Source organism: Pelodiscus sinensis, chromosome 6 (assembly GCF_052426305.1).
Source record: "Pelodiscus sinensis isolate ZL-2025 chromosome 6, ASM5242630v1, whole genome shotgun sequence".
In the NCBI taxonomy this organism is placed as follows: domain Eukaryota; kingdom Metazoa; phylum Chordata; order Testudines; family Trionychidae; genus Pelodiscus; species Pelodiscus sinensis.
The window spans coordinates 84,018,194-84,037,298 of NC_143057.1; the positions used below are offsets into that span (position 1 = coordinate 84,018,194).

The 19,105-nt window shown below is 45.6% G+C and overlaps 1 protein-coding gene and 1 long non-coding RNA gene across 5 annotated transcripts in view; one reads left to right on the forward strand and one right to left on the reverse strand.

Annotated features, from left to right (window-relative positions):
- Positions 1 to 14,908, reverse strand: part of LOC106732099 (uncharacterized) — an 89,343-nt gene extending 74,435 nt beyond the window's left edge. For 2 of the 4 annotated variants that reach the window (XR_001368354.4, XR_012904838.2), the window contains exon 1: positions 14,316 to 14,908. This is a non-coding gene — a long non-coding RNA (uncharacterized LOC106732099). Of the gene's footprint in view, positions 1 to 869; positions 930 to 14,266 lie in introns of all 4 variants that reach the window. The other 2 variants (XR_012904837.2, XR_012904839.2) reach the window with 2 other exon arrangements.
- Positions 146 to 5,342, forward strand: TMEM174 (transmembrane protein 174). Its single transcript, XM_075932250.2, is given in 3 exon segments — positions 146 to 4,328; positions 4,331 to 4,824; positions 4,827 to 5,342. Coding segments are annotated over 3 exon segments (675 nt in total). The 5' UTR covers positions 146 to 4,192; the 3' UTR covers positions 4,872 to 5,342.
- Positions 14,909 to 19,105: the final 4,197 nt, after the last annotated feature.

Sequence of the window (19,105 nt, forward strand, 5' to 3'; positions counted from 1 at the left end):
TAGATTGGCATGGACGCTTTTCTGCAAAAGCACTTTTTGCGGAAAAGTGTCCGTGCCAATCTAGACGCGCTTTTCCGCAAAAAAGCCCCGATCGCCATTTTCGCGATCGGGGCTTTTTTGCAGAAAACAAAGCTGAGCTGTCTACACTGGCCCTTTTGCGCAAAAGTTTTGCGCAAAAGGACTTTTGCCCGAACGGGAGCAGCATAGTATTTCCACAAGAAGCACTGATTTCTTACATGAGATCGTAAGTGCTTTTGCGGAAATTCAAGCGGCCAATGTAGACAGCTGACAAGTTTTTCCGGGAAAATCAACTGATTTTCCAGAAAAACTGGCCAGTCTAGACACAGCCTAAGAGTGCAAGGGTTCAACTAATCATAAGGGCACCTGCAAACAGCTGTACTAACAGCAGGTTTTACACTATTGGTCCAATAGAAGTTGCATGGTAGGGCACTAATTTGCTCTTGCCAATTGATTACCAGTTTTCAAGAGTAGCAGGACAAATGCCCAGTTGCAAAATGAGGTGTAGAGAGGTGAGTGGTGGGGGTCGGGCCAGCCCTGCATAGGAGGAGGGAGGCTGGGCCAGCTCCCTGTGGGGCACGATAGAAACTCAGGCCAACTTTGTGCAAGTGGCTGGGACTGGGGGATGGGAGAGGGAGCTTGTGGCAGTGCCACAGTTGGCTTGGGAAAGCAACTCGCCTATCTCTGTATGGGGAGTCCCCCTCCCATAGCTCCATCTTCCACCCAAGGCAGGACCTCAGAGGGAAGAGGGGGAACACAGTGGAGAAGCAGAGCCAAGATGCAGGGGGAGAGGAAGAATGGGGCAGGGCAGATTCTGAGCTGTGATCCAGAATAAATTAAATAGAGCTTACGTGGATCTTGAATACTCCATAGGCCTTGTGTGAGTCATCTGCCAGGGGTTAAATTTCACCCTGGAAGCAGAAAAAAATGCTTAATTTAGGGAAGAAAATTAGGGTTTTAATTTAAATACTTCAAATTCTATCATCCACCCCAAACAGCAAAACACTGCTCTAGCCCATTTTAAGCAATTCAAGGTACCAAGGACCTAGGACAGAGCCAGGCAAAATATAGTCTATGGGCCAGATACAGTCCACCAAGCTGCTGGGTATGCCCCATAGGCATAGTCAAGCCCCTTGCCTGCCCCATCTCTGCATGCTACTCAGAAAAGCTGGGTGTGAGGCTTGGTTTGTCTGTGAATAGCTGTGAGCCCAGGGTGGAACGGCTTTGCACAGTGCCCCTGCCCCCAGCACAATCTTGCAGTTCCCATTGGCTGGTTTCCAGCTAATGGGAGATGCCTGTTTGAAGAACAAGCAGCGCATGAAGTACTCTTGCTGCCGCCCCTTGGGCTCACAGCTATTCACGGACATACATGCCCTGAAGTTGACCTCTCTGAGAAGCCTGCCTGGGCATGGAAGCAGGGAACCTGATGGGCTGTTGGCTGGGATTTGCATCTCCTGGCCAGAGCCTGCCTCTGGTACCCCAGCTTTTCCCTCCTCCCATCCCTCTGTTCACCCACTCCTGCCCCCTACCCCAGATAACCTAAACCCTCTGCCCCTCTCCTACACCAATACACCCTCTCAGACCCTGCACTCCAATCACTTGCTGCAGATTACAACCCCTTTATTCACCCAAACTCCCACCCAGATCCCACACCCCAATCATTTAGCTCAAGCTTCCTTCTTTACCCAACTTCCATCCCAGACCCCATGCCTCCTCCATTAATATCATGGAAGAGTGCACCCCTTGACCACTTGACAATTCTTGGAGTGGGCCCCTGGAAAAATTATTGCCCAACCCTGGCCTAGGAAGAAGTCAATTGTACTTTTCATTTACTCCTGGGTGGTGTCTACACTGTGCGATCTTGCGTAAAAGCGGACACTCTTGCGCAAAAACTTGCTGCCTGTCTACACTGGCCACGTGTTCTTGCGCAAGTAAATTGACGTGCTAATGTATGAAATCAGGGGTTCTTGCGCCAGAACTCTGACGCTCCCACTCAGGAATAAGCCCTTTTGCACAACTGTTCTTGCGCAAGAGGCCAGTGTAGATAGGCAACATGAATTTCTTGCGCAAGAAAGCCCTATGGTTAAAATGGCCATCAGAGCTTTCTTGTGCAAGAGAGTGTCTATACTGACATGGATGCTCTTGTGTAAAAGCACGTCTCTTGCGCAAAAGCACATGCCAGTGTAGACGCTCTCTTCTGGAAGAGTTTTTGCACAAGAAGCTGCCAGTGTAGCCATAGCCCCTGTTGTGTATCTATCAGTAAAACGTATCACAGAGTATAGGTGATGCTTACAGCTTAGTAGTGGATCGTGTATCCTGGAAAGCAGTAACTAAACTACATGTAAGGGCCATTGTAAATAACTTTAACTGAAGACGTGCTTCCAATAAAAAGTGTTTACTTGACTTTTGAGTTTCTAAATGGAAATATCAACTAGGAATAGAGATGACATTATACCTCTCTACACCAACGGTAATAATGTATCTAATTCTAGTATCTACATTTTTAAATTGTAACCCTTCTGCCAGGGTGAGCCAGCAGTAGCTAGTGCAGGATTCAATATCTAGGGAGTCCTTTAATAGAATCATAGAACACTAGAACTGGAAGGGACCTCAAGAGGTCATCAAGTCCAGTCTCCTGCCCTCACAGCAGGACCGTTGATACAACACAGAACTGAGTGGAGACCTCACCCAGTAATCTGGGACAATTATATACCACGCCTGGTCATCTCCCCACTCACAAGCCCAGAGTGTGTTTGCAATGTTTTCCCAAATTAAATCTGAGTTGTTTCCCTCCTTTTATTATAAGTTTCTTTTTTACAAGCAGAACTTATAAACATAAACCATGAGTAAGAGACCCATCCTCCAAGTAGGGTGGGCAGTGCCCTTTACCCTTCAGGTTCTTAAATCCAGCAACCAAAAAGCCCCTTTCACATGCCTCACCCTTCTCTGCACTCCCCTCAGTCCCCCCTCCACAGTTGTTAATGGCCGCTCACCATGGCTCTCCACTGTCGCAACTTTCTGCCACCACCCTGCTGCCTGCTTATTTACTAGTTGATTTTCTATCATCTTCTTCTGCCGCCTGCCTCTCTGTTGTGATCTCTGCACATCAGTCTCTTAGTAATTTTCAGCTCTTTTGCAGGCTGGGCAGAAACACTGGCCCCATCTCAAGTGATTTCAGCTCTCAGTGATTTAGCTCTTAGCAGGCAGGGCAGAAACTCAGTCCTACCATGACTGGTTTCAGCTCTGATTGAGACGTTTAAACAACAAAAGAGGCTCCTAATGAAAGAAGTCAGTTTAGATCAGAGCTACTCAACTTTGGAAGCCCCAGGGGCCACAATGATACAGTGCATGCTGAGGGCCATGACTTAAGTGTGAAGACCTTTATATTGACTACTTTTTTGGTTTGGCTCCCACCCATGAGCCATGTGTTGAGCTCCACGTAAACCCAAACCGCATCGCAGGCCGCAAAGGAATGGGCTGTGGGCCTCATGCAGCCCATGGGCCACGTGTTGAGTAGCCCTGGTTTAGATGATCACAACCTCTTTTGACCTTAAAAAAAAATCAAGGATCTTTAACAGTTTTGTTTTCAGATCATGAAAGTTCTGGACTCCAAAGTTGTGACATAAGTCCAGCCTTAACTATAAGTATCACAGTACCAAGTGTTGCAAAGCATTCAGCCTAATTATGTTCTACTTGTGGTGCATTTTCTTGATATACAACCCTACCGATTTCGGTTATGGGAGTGATTGCCCCCAGAGGATTAACAGAGTCATCTCAGTGCTAGTGCCCAAATATATGTATGTTGTCAATATGTTGGAAATTGAGATATGGCAGCTATATGTCTCTCTAAGTAAGCATTGGTGCCATAAGAAACAGCCAAAGTTAAATAATAGGACAAATAGAAGGACAAACAGTCATGAAATATTAAAGCAGTTTCCAGAAGTAAGCACCCTAGCAATAGATAATTCAAGGCATTTTAAGAGAACCACTTCAGGCTTCACTTCCCAGACCTTTATTCTTCCAAGCAAAGTTTATTCCTTCGCATGATGCACTTAGTTAACCATACACATGCAAAGTTCTTATATAACTAATCTGACCCATTGCTTTTAAATGCAACCTAAGATCTCTTATAAATTCCATCTCACTTGAGACCAAAGAAAACTGGTGTATATCAATGGAGCAGAACAACAGCAGTATTGAAGATTTCTCTTTCAGTGTATTTTCTGTCAGTCCATATCAGGCCAACAGATCTGATGTCCTGGTGTCAGAGGATGACAAAGCTGGTACCACTTTACTCTTTTCAGGTGCATTTTAGGGGTGGTGGAAATCACTTTCACAGTAATGCAATGGATTTAATATGCTGGCATTATTCACCTTGAGCGGACTCAGCTATTCGGGCCTATTCTGCTCTCTGTTGGTGTGACTTTTGTTTTTATTGCCATGTGCAAATTTAAAATACTGCTACGTGAATCTTGCAAAGAACATTATGAAAGTGCATCAACTACAGACTTGCCTCCAACTGGGTTATCCCTTATTTTCACTAGAATTAACCAATTTATAACTTCACATGGTGCTACAGTGGTACAGTACATCCCTCCTCCTTATCCCGCCCACAAAGACATTGCTGTGAATCCTGCCTGTCTGCATCCAGTGCTCAATCATTGTGATGCTGCTTTCCCCAGTGATTCAACAATTCTTTCCCCAATCTCTCTTCTGTACCATACTGTCCACTCTCTGGATAACCCAACTTTTACTGAAGATGAAAACTACTCAGCTTATATGGTAGCAGACACACAAGATGAGAGGTGACTCAACTGAAACATTTATTAGTTAATATGGATCCAGTTATCTGAAATTATAAACCATTTCATGGCTACATCTACACTGCAGGGTTCTCACCTAAGAGAGCGTCCACACTTGTGCAATAAAGCTCTGATGGCCATTAACAGAATGGCCATCAGAGCACCTGTGCTTTTTCTGATAGGCTGTTTTTGCACAAGAAACCTGTTTGCCATCCAGACACACCTTTTTGCACAAGAGCTCTTGCATAAAAAGGCTTATTCCTCATAGAAAGAGGAATAACGCTTGTGCAAAAAGCCCTCTCATCTTACTATGTACTGTAAATTTTCTTGCACAAAATCGCACAAAAACTCTGCAGTGTAGATGTAGCCCATATGTGCTAAGTAGTATTGTTACTAAGGCTGTGTCCAGACTCAGGGGTTTTTTCGAAAAAAGTAGCCTTTTTTCGAAAAAACTTCCCCTGCGTCCAGACTCAAGCCGCGTTCTTTCGAAATTAATTCGAAAGAACGCAGCTTTTCTTTCGATGGTGGTAAACCTCATTTCACGAGGAAGAACGCCTTCTTTCGAAAGTTCCTTCCTGGAATCAGCCGCTGATCAGTTTCAGCAGCAGCTGACTTGGGGGATGCCTGGGGTTCTTAAGTTGAATCTGTATGTAAGTCAGAATATCTATGGAACAGCGGATCAGCTTCTGCAAAACTCCACCTCTTTTCTAGAAGATAGACTTTCAGGAGCTGGTGTAATATGAATGCAGAGATGATTGTGAAAAAGGAAAGTTTTAAGGGAATATTCTGAAGGATCATTTCCTCCAGTATCTTAAAATTTCTGCCATGATACTTAGATTGAAAACTGTTTGGGGCATGGACTGTCTTTGTGTTCTGTGTCTGGACAGCACATCGCACCAAGTCCTTAACTGGTGCTCTTGATCACTGTGATAATACAACTAATAGCAATAATCTATACTATTTATAAAAGGAGAGGTGTCCGTCATGCCGTCTGTTACAGAGAACATTTGAGAAGACTTGAGAAGTTTCTAGGAGGAGGCAGGCCCCCAACCCCACCTACAGCCCCGTCCTCTCTGCTGAGGCCCTGCCCCCACCACGGGGAGGAGTGGAGGAGGAGCAGCACACTGAGCATGCACGCACCCCCGCCATGTGTGGTGCCCCAGCATCCCCAGAGCAGCAGAGAGGAAAGAGGACATATGGCCCCAACACTCTCCTTGCCCCCAGGAGCAGAGAGGAGGGAAGAGACCTCACGGCCCGAGTCTCCCTGCCCCTGGGAACAGCAGGGAGGAAGGAGGCCACATGCGCACGCCCCACCAACACCACAGGGCGGGGAAGAGCATGTATGTGCCCCAGTATCCCTAGAGCAGTGAGGCGGGAGGAGGCCCCGTGGCCCAAGCCTTCCTGGCCCTAGGAGCAGCAGAAAGTGAGGGGGCTACATGGCTCCAGCCTCCCCGGCCCCAGGAGGCCGCGCGGCCCAAGCCAGCCCAAGCCTCCCTGCCCTGGGTAACAACAGGGAGGGAGGAGAGCACATGCATGTCTACCATCACAATGGGACAGGTAATACTAGCAGTAATAAAATGCCATCATTCTGAAACTATAAGGTGGGTGCGTAACTGGCTGGATAACCATTCTCAAAGATCAGAGGGGTAGCTGTGTTTAGTCTGAATCTGCAAAAGCGGCAAGGAGTCCAGTGGCACCTTATAGACTAACTGAAGTGTTGGAGCATAAGCTTTTGTGGGAAAGACCCACTTCGTCAGATGCATGTCATTCTCAGAGAGTAGTTATTAATGGTTCACAGTCATTCTGGAAGGGCATAAGTGGGGTTCCACAGGGGTCAATTTTGGGATTGGTTCTGTTCAATATCTTCATCAACGATTTAGATATTGGCATAGAGCAGGGGTGGGAAACCTCAGGCCCAGGGGCTGTAAGCAGCCCCTGACTTGCCTGGATCTGGGCCCAAGACTCAGGGATGCCCCCCGCATTGGGGGGCCTAAGGGTACCATTCTATGCATGCCTCTCACATCTGGTTGGTGAAGAGAGCTCACGAGCCAGGTGCAAGGCATGCATGGAATGCAAGCACATTCCCCTCACATCTTCATCGTCCAGGGAACAGGATAAAAAGCAAGCTGTGTCCCAGAGTGCACAGCTGCTACCCCTTCTACTCTCCCAAAATGGTGCCCTTGAACTCACACACAGGCTGGAGCACACAAAATCTACTAGCCTGGGTCCCCCTCGGCTCTGGTGTGTGAGGGGAATGTGACGAGTTTCTTTGTCCTTCTAAGTCAGGGGCTTCTCACTTTGCTTCTCACTTCTGTGCAGCCCACGAATGATTTTCCTGTGGGTCAGTGGCCCCTGACACAAAAAAGGTTCCCCCGCCTCTGGCACACAGAGTACACTTATTAAGTTTGCAGATGATGCCAAGCTCAGAGGGGGTTGCAAGTGCTTTGGATGACAGGATCAGAATTCAAAATCTAGACAAACTGGAGAAATGGTCTGAGGTAAACAGAATGAAGTTTCATAAGCACAAATGCAAAGTACTCCTCTTAGGAAGGAACAATCAATTTCACACATACAGACAGAATGGGAAGCAACTGTCTAGGAAGGAGTACTGCAGAAAGAGATCTAGAGTTCATAGTGGACTACAAGCTAAATATGAGTCAACAGTGTGACGCTGTTGCAAAAAAAGCAAACATTCTGAGATGCATTAACAGGTGTGTTGTGAGCAAGACATGAGAAGTCCTTCTTCCGCTCTATTCTGCATTGATTAGGTCTCAGTTGGAGTATTGTGTCCAGTTCTGGGCACCATATTTCAAGAAAGATGAGGAGAAACTGGAGAAGGTCCAGAAAAGAGTTACAAAAATGATGAAAGTTCTAGAAAACTTGACCTATGAGGGAAGACTGAAAGAAATGGCTTTGTTAAGTTTAGAAAAGAGAAGACTGAGAGGAGACATGATAGCAGTTTTCAAGTATCTGAAAGGGTGTTACAAGGAGTAGAGGGGAAAAAAATTCTCCTTGATCAGGCCTGGCCAAAGAGTTTGTGGGGACCAAGGCAGCACACTGTGGTTAGCTGAGCCACATGGCCGGGGCGACTCCCAGTCATGGCAGCAAGTGAGCAGCCAGGTGGGCGGGAGCTGGGCAGCACAGGACCCTGAATGTGTGGAGCCCAAGGCAACCTCCTCACTCACCTTGCCTGTCCTTGACCTCTGAGGATAGAACAAGCAGCAATGGGCTTAAATTACAGCAAGGGAGGTTTAGGTTGGACATTAGGAAAAGCTTCCTAACTGTCAGGGTAGTTAAACACTGGAATAAATTGCCTAGGGAAACTGTGGAATCTCCATTATTGGAGATATTTAAGAGCAGGTTAGATAGGCATATATCAGGGATGATCTAGATGGTCCTGCCGTGAGGGCAGGGGACTGGACTTGATGACCTCTCTAGGTCACTTCCAGTTCTAGTATTTCATCATTACTTTGTCTTCATCTAGTGTTGTGTCATAATTGTATATAAAATAGTAGAGTTTGGCACATTTTTAAACAATAAATGTTTATGCTGAAAAATGAACTTTCAAAACAGATTATTTTCATAAACAATGGAAAAATGCAATGAAATCAGGAAAGTTAGTTGTTTCTTCCCTTCCCTATGCCATTTTGACTAGCTTTATTAAATAGGAACAAATAAATAAAATTGTGTTCCGCACTTTGAAAAATAACATTTTGAATATACACAGAATCAGATAAACATATCTTCATAATTATATCTAATTTGATTATATCTCATGTCTAATCTCTTCAACTCAGAATAAATACCTGTCTTCATGATTGTTGATATAGGTATAAATTAATTCGGACTAGATTTAGCTGGCATTTAGTTGCTCAAATTGGTCTCAGGAGCATAATATCCCCCAATTTTTCATACCAGGCAATACCAGTAAAACTGCCACTGAGCAATGTAAATCAGAAGTTTATCTTACAGTCCATAGAACACTTGATGTATTTTTTTATAAAGTCTGTCCTACATAAATGGCTGCCATAATCTATAGTGTTATATATAGTGTTCCCTTAAAAATCTAACAAATGGATGGTGGTATAACTGAGGAGACTATATCACATGCCAGTTTTTGACTGGCTGTTAATATGTAATATTATCTTAGCAGCATATAAAAGTGTGCTAGGTAAATATAAAAGAAATACTTTGTGCCCTGAAGAGCTTGGCTAGGTCTAGACGAGGGGCTTTATTGGAAAAAGCTACGCAAATTGCGCTCCACAATTTGTGTACCGTTATTTTCTATCATTTTTGCAGAAGAGGCTTTTCTGCCATGTGGCCCAGTCTAGATGGGGCCATGGCGAAAAAAAGCCTCCTCTTTCGGCAAAGCCCTTATGCTTCGTGAAACAAGATATACAGGACTCCCCAAAGGAGCGTGTTTGCTCTTTGGCAAAAAAAGCAGAAGATCAAACGAGTTCCTTGGATGCAGCGGGGTTTTTGCGGCATACCTTCGGTATCCCTTAAGGTCTAAGAAGCCAGCATCCTGAAAAAGGATTTATTAAATGACCAGGTTCTTTGCAGGACTGAGGCCTACATTTTAAATAAAATATACTGCAATGGGTGTGAACAACAGAGACGTGGAAAGGAGAAATGGAGTTTCAATCTAAGAATGAGGTTTTGAATGTACTCTGTGCCTCATTTTGAATCTTGCGATGTGTGTGAGTGCATATACGTATACACTGACACACAGAGGTACATAATATACATAAAATTCACACACATGATCATAACCTTTGTTAATTTCTGTATTAAATGGCAGTAGACTGGAAGACATAACATGCTACATCTATCTACTATGTAATTTCACTCAAGTCAATATTACATATGATTTTTTAATACCCCAAAATGTTCTAGAAGCTAAATTATGCCAGAGGTCAATATGATCCGTTGTATGATAATATTTAAAAATCTGTTCATGAGTAAAAGTCTATATTAGAATATAAATTATAGATCCTCCACTTACTAAAGTGTCTTGGCTCCAACTTAAAAATATACAACATAATAATCTTATAAACAATAATAATTTTGCTTCACTTGGCACACTGGATTAGGAGAAATATGGGCATAGTGGCAGGATTCCAATTAACTTTTGCTTTTGAAGTCACAACATGAACACATTATTCTGAACCTCTATTAAAACTCCTTAAATATTTGTTACATGAAATGCTAGAAAAAAATCAGCCCTAATGTCAGTCATTGAGCTCAACTATTTACACTAATGGGTGTTGCAACCAATTATGTCAGGGCTGAATCGGGCCAATGTGCCTGAATTACCTTTATGTCAGGCGTTTCCTGACACATAATGACTGCTTGGAGGAGCAAAGGGCCTGAGGTTCTTTTAGGCCATATAGTCAATAGCTTCCAGAAAATGCCCAACCCAGACCCTCACTCTTGCTTTTACAAACCACTTTAAATTAGCTGGAGAAAATTATACATTTGATTCCCCCCCACCTGAAAGTCAGGCTTAGAAGTTGAACTGAATGTTGCTGTGGACTATGCACTTTGTTTACAGCACTAGTCTTTCCTAGCAGGCAAGGATTTGGCAAATCTTCAAGTTAAGCATTAAATTAAATTTGTAATTGTAGCTTTATGATCTTTGATATACAAGGTTAAAGCATACAACTAACCCAAGCAACTATGTGGGGCTCTGCTTTTATGCAGACCTGAAACCATACCATGCAAGATTTGTGATTTCTACACTTCTCCTGCATTATTAATAGCTATTAAGTGTTGACACCATGCTTTGCACTGTATAATGCAGAAAAAAAATACATAGTCCTGGTTAAAAGCTGCCTTCAGGAAGCCATTTGCAACCTGTAACAACAACTTTATTGAACCTAGTAATGTATAAACAATGGTACAAATTCTTGTGCCAGTAGGTGGCGGTGTTTGTATGCAATATCTTTATATACTCTTATATAAGCATATCTGCAACTATACTCTTTTATATCACATCTACATCACAGTCTCTGTATGGAGGAGGCTGTAGACTAAATGGGCAGAAGAATGTTCTAGCTTTGAGACTCTTATTTCCTAATAATGAGTGGGTGATCATAGGTTAGCTGAAGTGAATCATCTTCTGAGAATTTCATAGAAGAAGTGTGTTTTCAGGAAAGGATGAGTGTTTGAGACACTAAGATGTACAGGGACCATGGAGGAAGGTATAGAAGAAGAGGGGAGGTGGAATTTACTAGTGAAGTGAAAGGGGTGGGCACAATAGGAATGGCAAGAAATGATATTAACAATGTAGAAGGGAGCAGAGTAGGATTGCCAATTTTCTAATTGCACAAAACTGACCTCTCTTGCCCAATCCTCTGCCAAATCTCTTTTCTGAAGGCCAGTCCATGCCCTACCCCTTTTCCAGGGGCCCACGTTCACTCACTCCATCTCTGAGCTGGGAAAGGAGTGCTGGAGAGGGGTGGGATGCAAGTTCTGGGAGGGAATTTAGGTGCAGGAAGGGGCTCAGGGCAAGAGAAGGCATTTGGAATGTGGGAGAGAGTGCAGGCTTTGAGAGGGAGGTGGCAGAGGGTTCTGAGCTGGGGTATGAGATTGGTGTGCAAAGGGTGCTGGATCTGGCAGGGAGTTTGGCTGTGGGAAGGAGCTCAAGGCTGGAGCAGGGGGCTGGGATGCTGGAGGAGGTGCAAAGAGTGGAATCCAAGGGGTAGTTGCTTCAAGGGACTCCCTGTACATGGAGATGTGTCCTGCAGCTCCTAGGTGGAGGCACTGCCAGGCAGCTATGCACACTGCCTCCACCTTGAGGTGCAAATCCTGCAGCTCCCATTGGTTACAATTCCAAGACAATGGGAGCTGTGGAGCTCGAACACATGGCAGAGCCAGCATGCAGAGAGCCCCCTGACTATCCCTCCACATAGGAGCCAGAGGACACATTATCACATCCGGGAGCTGCTCAGGGCTAGGTAGGGAGCCTGCCAGTTTTAATGGTCTGATCAGCAGTGCTGAGTGGAGCCACCAGGGTCCCTTTTCAACCCGGCATTCCAGTCAAAACCAAATGCCTCACAGCCCCAGAGCAGACCTATGTTGAGCCTTGTTTATCTGGATCACTTGGACTTGATACAGGAGCAGGGCCGGACCGTGCTATTCCAGCACCCCGGGTTGGGGGAGGGCGCATGCGCAGCTCTGCCCCCACCCGGTGCGTAGGAGAGGGCACGTGGAGCTGGTGGTGGCAGGATGCATGTGCCCAGCCCAGCGCAACCCAGCTACCGCCACTGGCGTGCAGCCCAGGGCCGCCCGGGGCAGGCTGAGCCTGGCCGTGCAGGGTCCCGTGGCCATGGGGAGAAGGGTGCTGCTGGCCGGCACTGCGGGGGTTAATGCAGCCCCTGCCCCAGGCGGCTGCTGCAGGGTGATCGCTGGGAGCTGCTGCAGCCCACGATCCGGGAGTGGTTGGCAGCTGCCTGGCTCGCCCCACCCCCCCCCTTAATCCAGCCCTGTACAGGAGGCAGTGGAGGCACTCAGAGAGATAACTAACATGATGTGAGCAGCAGCTGAGGAAAATGATTTTAGCTTCTACATAACTGAATTGTGAAGGCCTGTGCATTTTAACAGTAAACAGGCAGGAAAAATCAGATTTCTGAGAGGAGGTTGAAAAAGAACTAGCAAGATCCAGTGACTGCCTGGATGTCTGCTGAAAAGACAGGAGAGGAACTGGGAAAAAAATCCCAAGGAGGCTGGAGTAGTGATGAGTGAGTAGTGATGAGTGATCAAGTGCTATAAAAGAGCTCAATATTGTAATCATTTCTTTCTTGGCAGCAGGGCTAGATGGGATGAGTCTATATTCCCCAGCAACCCATCCCTATACCCATGAGAGACACTTATAACTAGTGTTGGATGACATTTTTCATCGCCAAAAATGCCATGTTGGGGGGAGACAGTAAGAGCATGGGGGGGGGAGGGGTGGCCTGAAGACAGAGGTTTCAGCAGTGTCACTGAGCAGGCTCAATATAAGCCAAGCACCAAATGAGGGAAACCAACCCCATTCAGCCTCCCACACACAAACACATCATCTCTATTTAAGGGCTACCACAGCACTAGAGAACTCTACGGCTACGTCTACACTGGCCCCTTTTCCGGAAGGGGCATGTAAATTTCACCAGTCGTCGTAGGGAAATCCGCGGGGGATTTAAATATCCCCCGCGGCATTTAAATAAAAATGTCCGCCGCTTTTTTCCGGCTTTTAAAAAAGCCGGAAAAGAGCGTCTACACTGGCCCCGATCCTCCGGAAAAAGTGCCCTTTTCCGGAGGGTCTTATTCCTACTAAAGAAATCATCATGATCCATCCCTTTGCCTATTTTGTTTGTTTTAAATTTGCTGCGTATAAAGTGAAGGAATGAATAACATTTCCTTATTCTATTTTTCCACATCATTCATGATTTTTTAGACCTCCAACATATCCATGCAACATTTAGTCATTCCTTTTCCAAGCGGAAAAGTCTCAAGCTTGTTAATCTCCCCTCAAATGAAAGCTGTTCCTTACTTCCAATCATTTCTGTTGCCCTTTCTGTACCTTTTGTAAATACAATATAACTTTTTTAGATGTGGTACCAGATCTGCATACAGTATTCAAGATGTGGGCATACAATGACTTTATGTAGAGGCAATTTGTCTTATCTATTTTGTCTTAGTATCTGGTATTATTTGTATTTAGTCTTATTATCTATTCCTTTCCTAATGATTCCCAATATTCTGTTAGCTTTTTAGTTTTCAAGGTTGCCATTGCACACTGAGCAGATGTTTTCAAGGAATTATCCACAAGGATTCCAAGATATCTTTCTTGAGTGGAAACAGCTATTTTAGTACCCATCATTTTTGTGTCTATAGTTTGGATTATGTTTTCCTTATCAACACTGAATTCCATGTGCCCTTCTGTTGTCCAGTCACCCAGTTTTGTGAGATCACTTTGTAACTTCGCAGTCAGCCTGGGATTAGTCCCCGTTCACCTCTTTTTCAAGAACATTTATGAGACGTTTATCAACAGTGGTCCAAATGCAGATCCCTGCAACACAACACTCATTCCTACTCTTCCCTCCCCCCTTATTTTTAAGTGGAGTATCTGGCAATGTTTTCATGATGATCTAACATCCTTCAATTACTTGAATGCCCAGCCTTTATTCTTAATCATCCTGCTGCCCTTTTCTATAACAAACTCTCGCTTCCAAAGGCAAAACTGCAAGCAGCTCAACCTCTGATGCATTTAAGAACGGCCTCTGGAGTGAAGACATGGGCTTTTAAGCAGACCTCAAATATGAATCCTATAAATGGCGCCCCTAGTTACTCACTTCCGCTTTATTTATAAGCGGTTGAAAACTACTCTCACTACAAAGTAATTGAGCCACAACCAAACATTTTGCTCATGCACAAACGACTCGTCTCCCCTTTGTCATTTGCACCTTCTAAGCTGCAGAAATCTTCGTAGGCAGCAGGTCCGCCTGAACCAACCTTGCTGGGGAATGAAGGACCAAGTTCTTCGTCCCGCTCGCCTTGGAACACGGATCCCGCCCCAGTCCTGGCAAAGTCTCAGGTCTCCACTCGGCTACTGCCCAAGCTGTAAATGCACCTCGTGCTTCGGGGAGAGCCTACGCCCCTAGACAGGCGCGTGGGGCTCAGTTTCGGATCCCGCAGGGCCGGGCACGAAGCCCTGCTCTGCCACAGCCCTGCCTTACAGCGGTTTGCTCTCCTCCCACCAGGTGGCTGCGCCCAGGCGCTAGAGCGGCAGCGGGTCTGCAGCTCAAGACACAGTCGCGGCTGCCCTGGCAAGTATTCAGCCCTGCTGGCCGTGGACGTTGCTGACGCTGCTTCTCCAGGACGCCGCCCCCCGGGGGCTGGCGACAGCTTTGGAGCCCTTCCAGAAAGTGCAGGTCCGGGCCGAGCTCGGCAGAGAACCTCCGCAGGGCTTTCATCCCAGTCCCCGCCCCGGCTGCGGCTCTGCCCGGTGCTGGGGGCAGCGGGACCACACGTCCCAGCGGCTTACACCTGACCCGCTGTTGTGCCCAATGGCGCTGCAGCCTCGGGGCTGCCGCTCTCCTTCCTTGCCCTTCCCGCCCTGCAGCCCCTTAGCCACTCCAGGGCCCCCGCACCACTGCTCCCCGCTGCCTCGGGCGCGCCCCGGGGACACCAGCGCTCCAAGCCAGGCAGAATTGGCTGAGACCACGATAGAAAAGGCGGGCCCCTAGCGGAGCTCTGCGCGTGCTGCTGGGCTCCTAGCTCACCTGTGAGGCGGAGCGGGGGTGCCAGAGGCTGCTGCAGCGGGACTGAGTGAGGAGGCAGAGACTGCGGGAGGATCCTGGAAATCTCCTAGTCAGGCTACCGCCCTAGGGCCACATTTCTCAAACTGTGGGTCCCAATCCCTGGGGTCCGAGCAACTTAGAGGGGGGTCAGGGTATCACAAAGTTTGAGAACTCCTGACCTAGGGCATCAGGGCAGTGCCATGCTGTATGGACATGGCTATGGGGTGAGACCCCTGTTTGACTGATCACACTGCAAAAACAGACCTGGCAGCACCCCACCCCCAACTATAGTAATAACACTTCTCATCTGAAAGTGCTTTACCTCATCAACCAGCCCTAGTAACTACCTTCAAATATGACACCACAAGTATGTAGGCCAGTGTTATTAATCCCATTTCACAAGTGAAATGTAGGCTTTGTCTAAACTGGGAATTACACCTGCTTGGTGCTCTGCTATTTATGTGGCTGCAATGATTCAATCCCCATGGGTAAGCAAGGAAAATTGCTATAGTCTATATTTTACATGAATGCTGTTTTTCCATAAACTGCACCTATACAATGCTATGGCTTACTGTGGCTCTGTGTCTACATGAACATTTGCATTGGTGCAGCTTCCTCATTGTCTGGGCACCAGTGGATATAACTGGGACTAATCTCCAGTGTACACAAGGGGGAAAATACCAAATTTTAAAAAGTGTCCACTAATTCTGGGAGCCTCTGTTTTTTGGAGTCAAATGTAAGACACCAGTGACCTGATTTTTAAAGATATACAGTACTACTAGCTTCCATAGACAGACTTCAGATAAAATTGCATATGCCACCATCTCTGAAGATCAGGCTTAGGTGTCTGGAGTTGGGCATTCAAAAATAGAGACAGTGAAAATCAGTGGCTACTTTGGAAAACAGACATCAGTGATTCCCTGGAGGCTATACAGAAGCTCACCAGCAGCGTCAGGTTTAAAGTCCAGGAATTCCTGTCAGAAAAGTACAGGAGTGGTGGCACAGGACACTGAAGTCCTCTGTTTAGCTACAAAAGTAGATACCGCTCCTTAGCAAAAGTAACCCCAGATCTGGGAAGATCACAAGTGACAGGCTAGTTCACTCTCCATCCGCATTTACTCTCTAGACTCTGCTCAGACGGTAATCAGTGTGTAAATTACAGCCAGTTAGGAAGATGGATTTTAGCATTTGGCCACCTCTACCCTGAGAACTACACTGGGAACAATTTACTAGGTAAAATAAGAACAACAGACCTACATCTACAACTTCAAAGGTCATTCAGTGATTTTAGGAACCTTGGCTTTTGGAGCTTTATCTTGAGACACCTTAAAGAGGCCTGATTTTCAGAAAGTCCTGAGCAGCTACCTTCTGAAAATTGAGATGTCCAAAATTAAGTCACCTTTGGAAAGAAATTATCTGATCTCTGAGAAGTTCATCTATGTTACACTGTATGTGGGAGTGGGTATCTGACATTTAATCTCCGCTTTTTTATAAATCCATCTCATTCTGCCTGCAGCATTAAGACTTTTAGAGAGTGCATTTGAAGGGCTGTTCTGTTAACAGATACAACCTAAAAGCATTATTCCCTATAAACCATGCTCTCTTGTGCTTCTACTTTAGGAGGGAATATCACATATATTCCCATTTGCTGGAACTGCAACTTGACTCTACATACTGAGCTAGGTTTTTCCCTGATGGCACTCTTTAAAATTTGTTGCTTTCATTTATATAGTAGTAGCTAAAGTGTGCTGGACTCAGCAAACAAGACACAGAGTGGAATTTCAAAGGCACCTAAGAATGGAATCCATGAATGTATTGCATCTTTTTTAGGCACCACAGCCATCTACAAAACTCCTGCTTGGCTGCTGCATAACACTCTAGGCATCTAAACTCACTTGTTTTTTCCTCTAGGTATGCACACTGAAGCCTCATGTTAGGCACCTAGCCAAGTACACTATTGTCTCATAAGAGAAATCCAGACACCTATCTCCCACTTAAGCCACAGTGATTGAGGCTACATCTACACTGGCATGATTTTGCACAAGAACTCTTTTGCGGAAGAGTTCTTGTGCAAAAACTCTTCCAGAAGAGAGTGTCTACACTGGCATGTGCCTTTGCGCAAGAGATGTGCTTTTATGCAAGAGCGTCCTTGCCAATGTAGACACTCTCTTGCGCAAGAAAGCTCTGATGGCCATTTTAATCACAGGGCTTTCTTGCGCAAGAAATTCATGTTGCCTGTCTACACTGGCCTCTTGTGCAAGAACAGTTGCGCAAGAGGTCTTATTCCTGAGCGGGGGCATCATAGTTCTTGTGCAAGAAGCACTGATTTCATATATTAGAATGTCAATGTTCTTGCGCAAGAACTCACAGCCAGTGTAGACAGACAGCAAGTTTTTGCGCAAAAGTGTCTGCTTTTGCGCAAAATCATGCTAGTGTAGATGTAGCCTGACTGTTTAGAAAGATGCCCAGGTCATGTATGGAGAGGAGGGCCCACAGCCTCGCTAGGCCCCTGGGCAAGTGGCGGGGGGGGCTACTCCATGCTCTCAGAAAGGGTGGGACCTCACATGGAAGGGGCAGGCCTGGCCCTAGGCAACCCTGGTGCAGCTCAGAAAGCAATCCCCTGTCCCTCAGCAGCCCTCCATGCTGGCCATGCAGTGTTCTGGCAGAAATGTAAAGGGCCTGGGGATCCAGGCCCTTTTGTATCACTGGGCCCCCAGACAGTTACCCCCTTTTTTCCTCCCCTTGTTGGCAGGCCTGTGTACAGGAGCCTGATCTGGTAACCCCCTTCCCCTGCACTCCTTTGAGTCTGTTTTGTTTTGGGTCCTGCATGTAACTTAGGCAGATGAGCACCTGTCTTCCCCCCAGTTCATGGATGACTAGCAGAGCCCTAGGTGCTGCCATGCAGCCTAGACTTAGGTGCACAACTCTGAGAGAGGGCAGGACTTAGCATACCCACCTCTGGTCAATGTCTTTTACTGGCTAGCTTAGGTCGTTTCCTTCATTGAACAAGCAGGCTTTGTGGATCATAGACTAAGGTGCTATTGCTCTTTATTCATTGCATATGGATCTACACACCTAACAGACTTTGTGGCTCACACGGGTATTCATATGATTTTCTAGACACCTGAAAGACAGGTGTCATGATGCTCATCATTGCTACACTTAACACCCTTCATAGATCTCGCCCTACATGATTTAAGACCACAAGCTCCTCATCCAATGGTATCTTGCAGTCTGAGTAGAGATAAAAAAGCAACATGGAATGTGAACATAGATCACCCCTTTCTCACATCAGCTAATTTGCATTTTAAAGCACTGGGGTTTTAATGTCAGAAATAATATGTATATGTCACAATAAATAGCATAAAGAAATTCCAGAATAAATGTTGTGATATGTGCCTAGAATGAAATGAGGGCTCTTATTTCCTTGATGTTGTTTTTGTTCTTTTGGAACAAACTGCAAATGAAAAGAGGTGAGCAATCAGGAACAGAGAAAATGTCTCAAACTCTTGTTTCCTGCTACTTGCTGTTTTTGCATCCTTGAAACCCAAGGAACTCAGCCACTGAGATGTTTCTTGTCACTGCTTTTTTTTCTATTTGTATTGTAACATTGAGTATGCTTGATTAATTTCACTCACAATCAGCTATTTTTTAACCCAGATACTATTTTTACATGTCTGTTCCTGTCTCTACAATGTAAAGAGCAAACCCATGGACCTGATAGGGACGTCTTTTTACTTCACATGTGTGTCTATTCAATAAACTGGACTTTCAAGGTCATGTTCTGACTTCTCTTGTGTCACTGCAAACAAGATGGTCCTAAAGCCCTTTCCAAGGTAGATCTTTAAACAGAAATTAAATATGTTCTTGCAAAGCACCCTAATTAAAACACACAAGAGTCTTGGCAATCATCATGAAAGTTAATACGTCATCTTCCTATTGCTTAAACTCAATAATCTGCAAACCACCACTGCTGTTTTAAAGATTTATATCCACTATAAT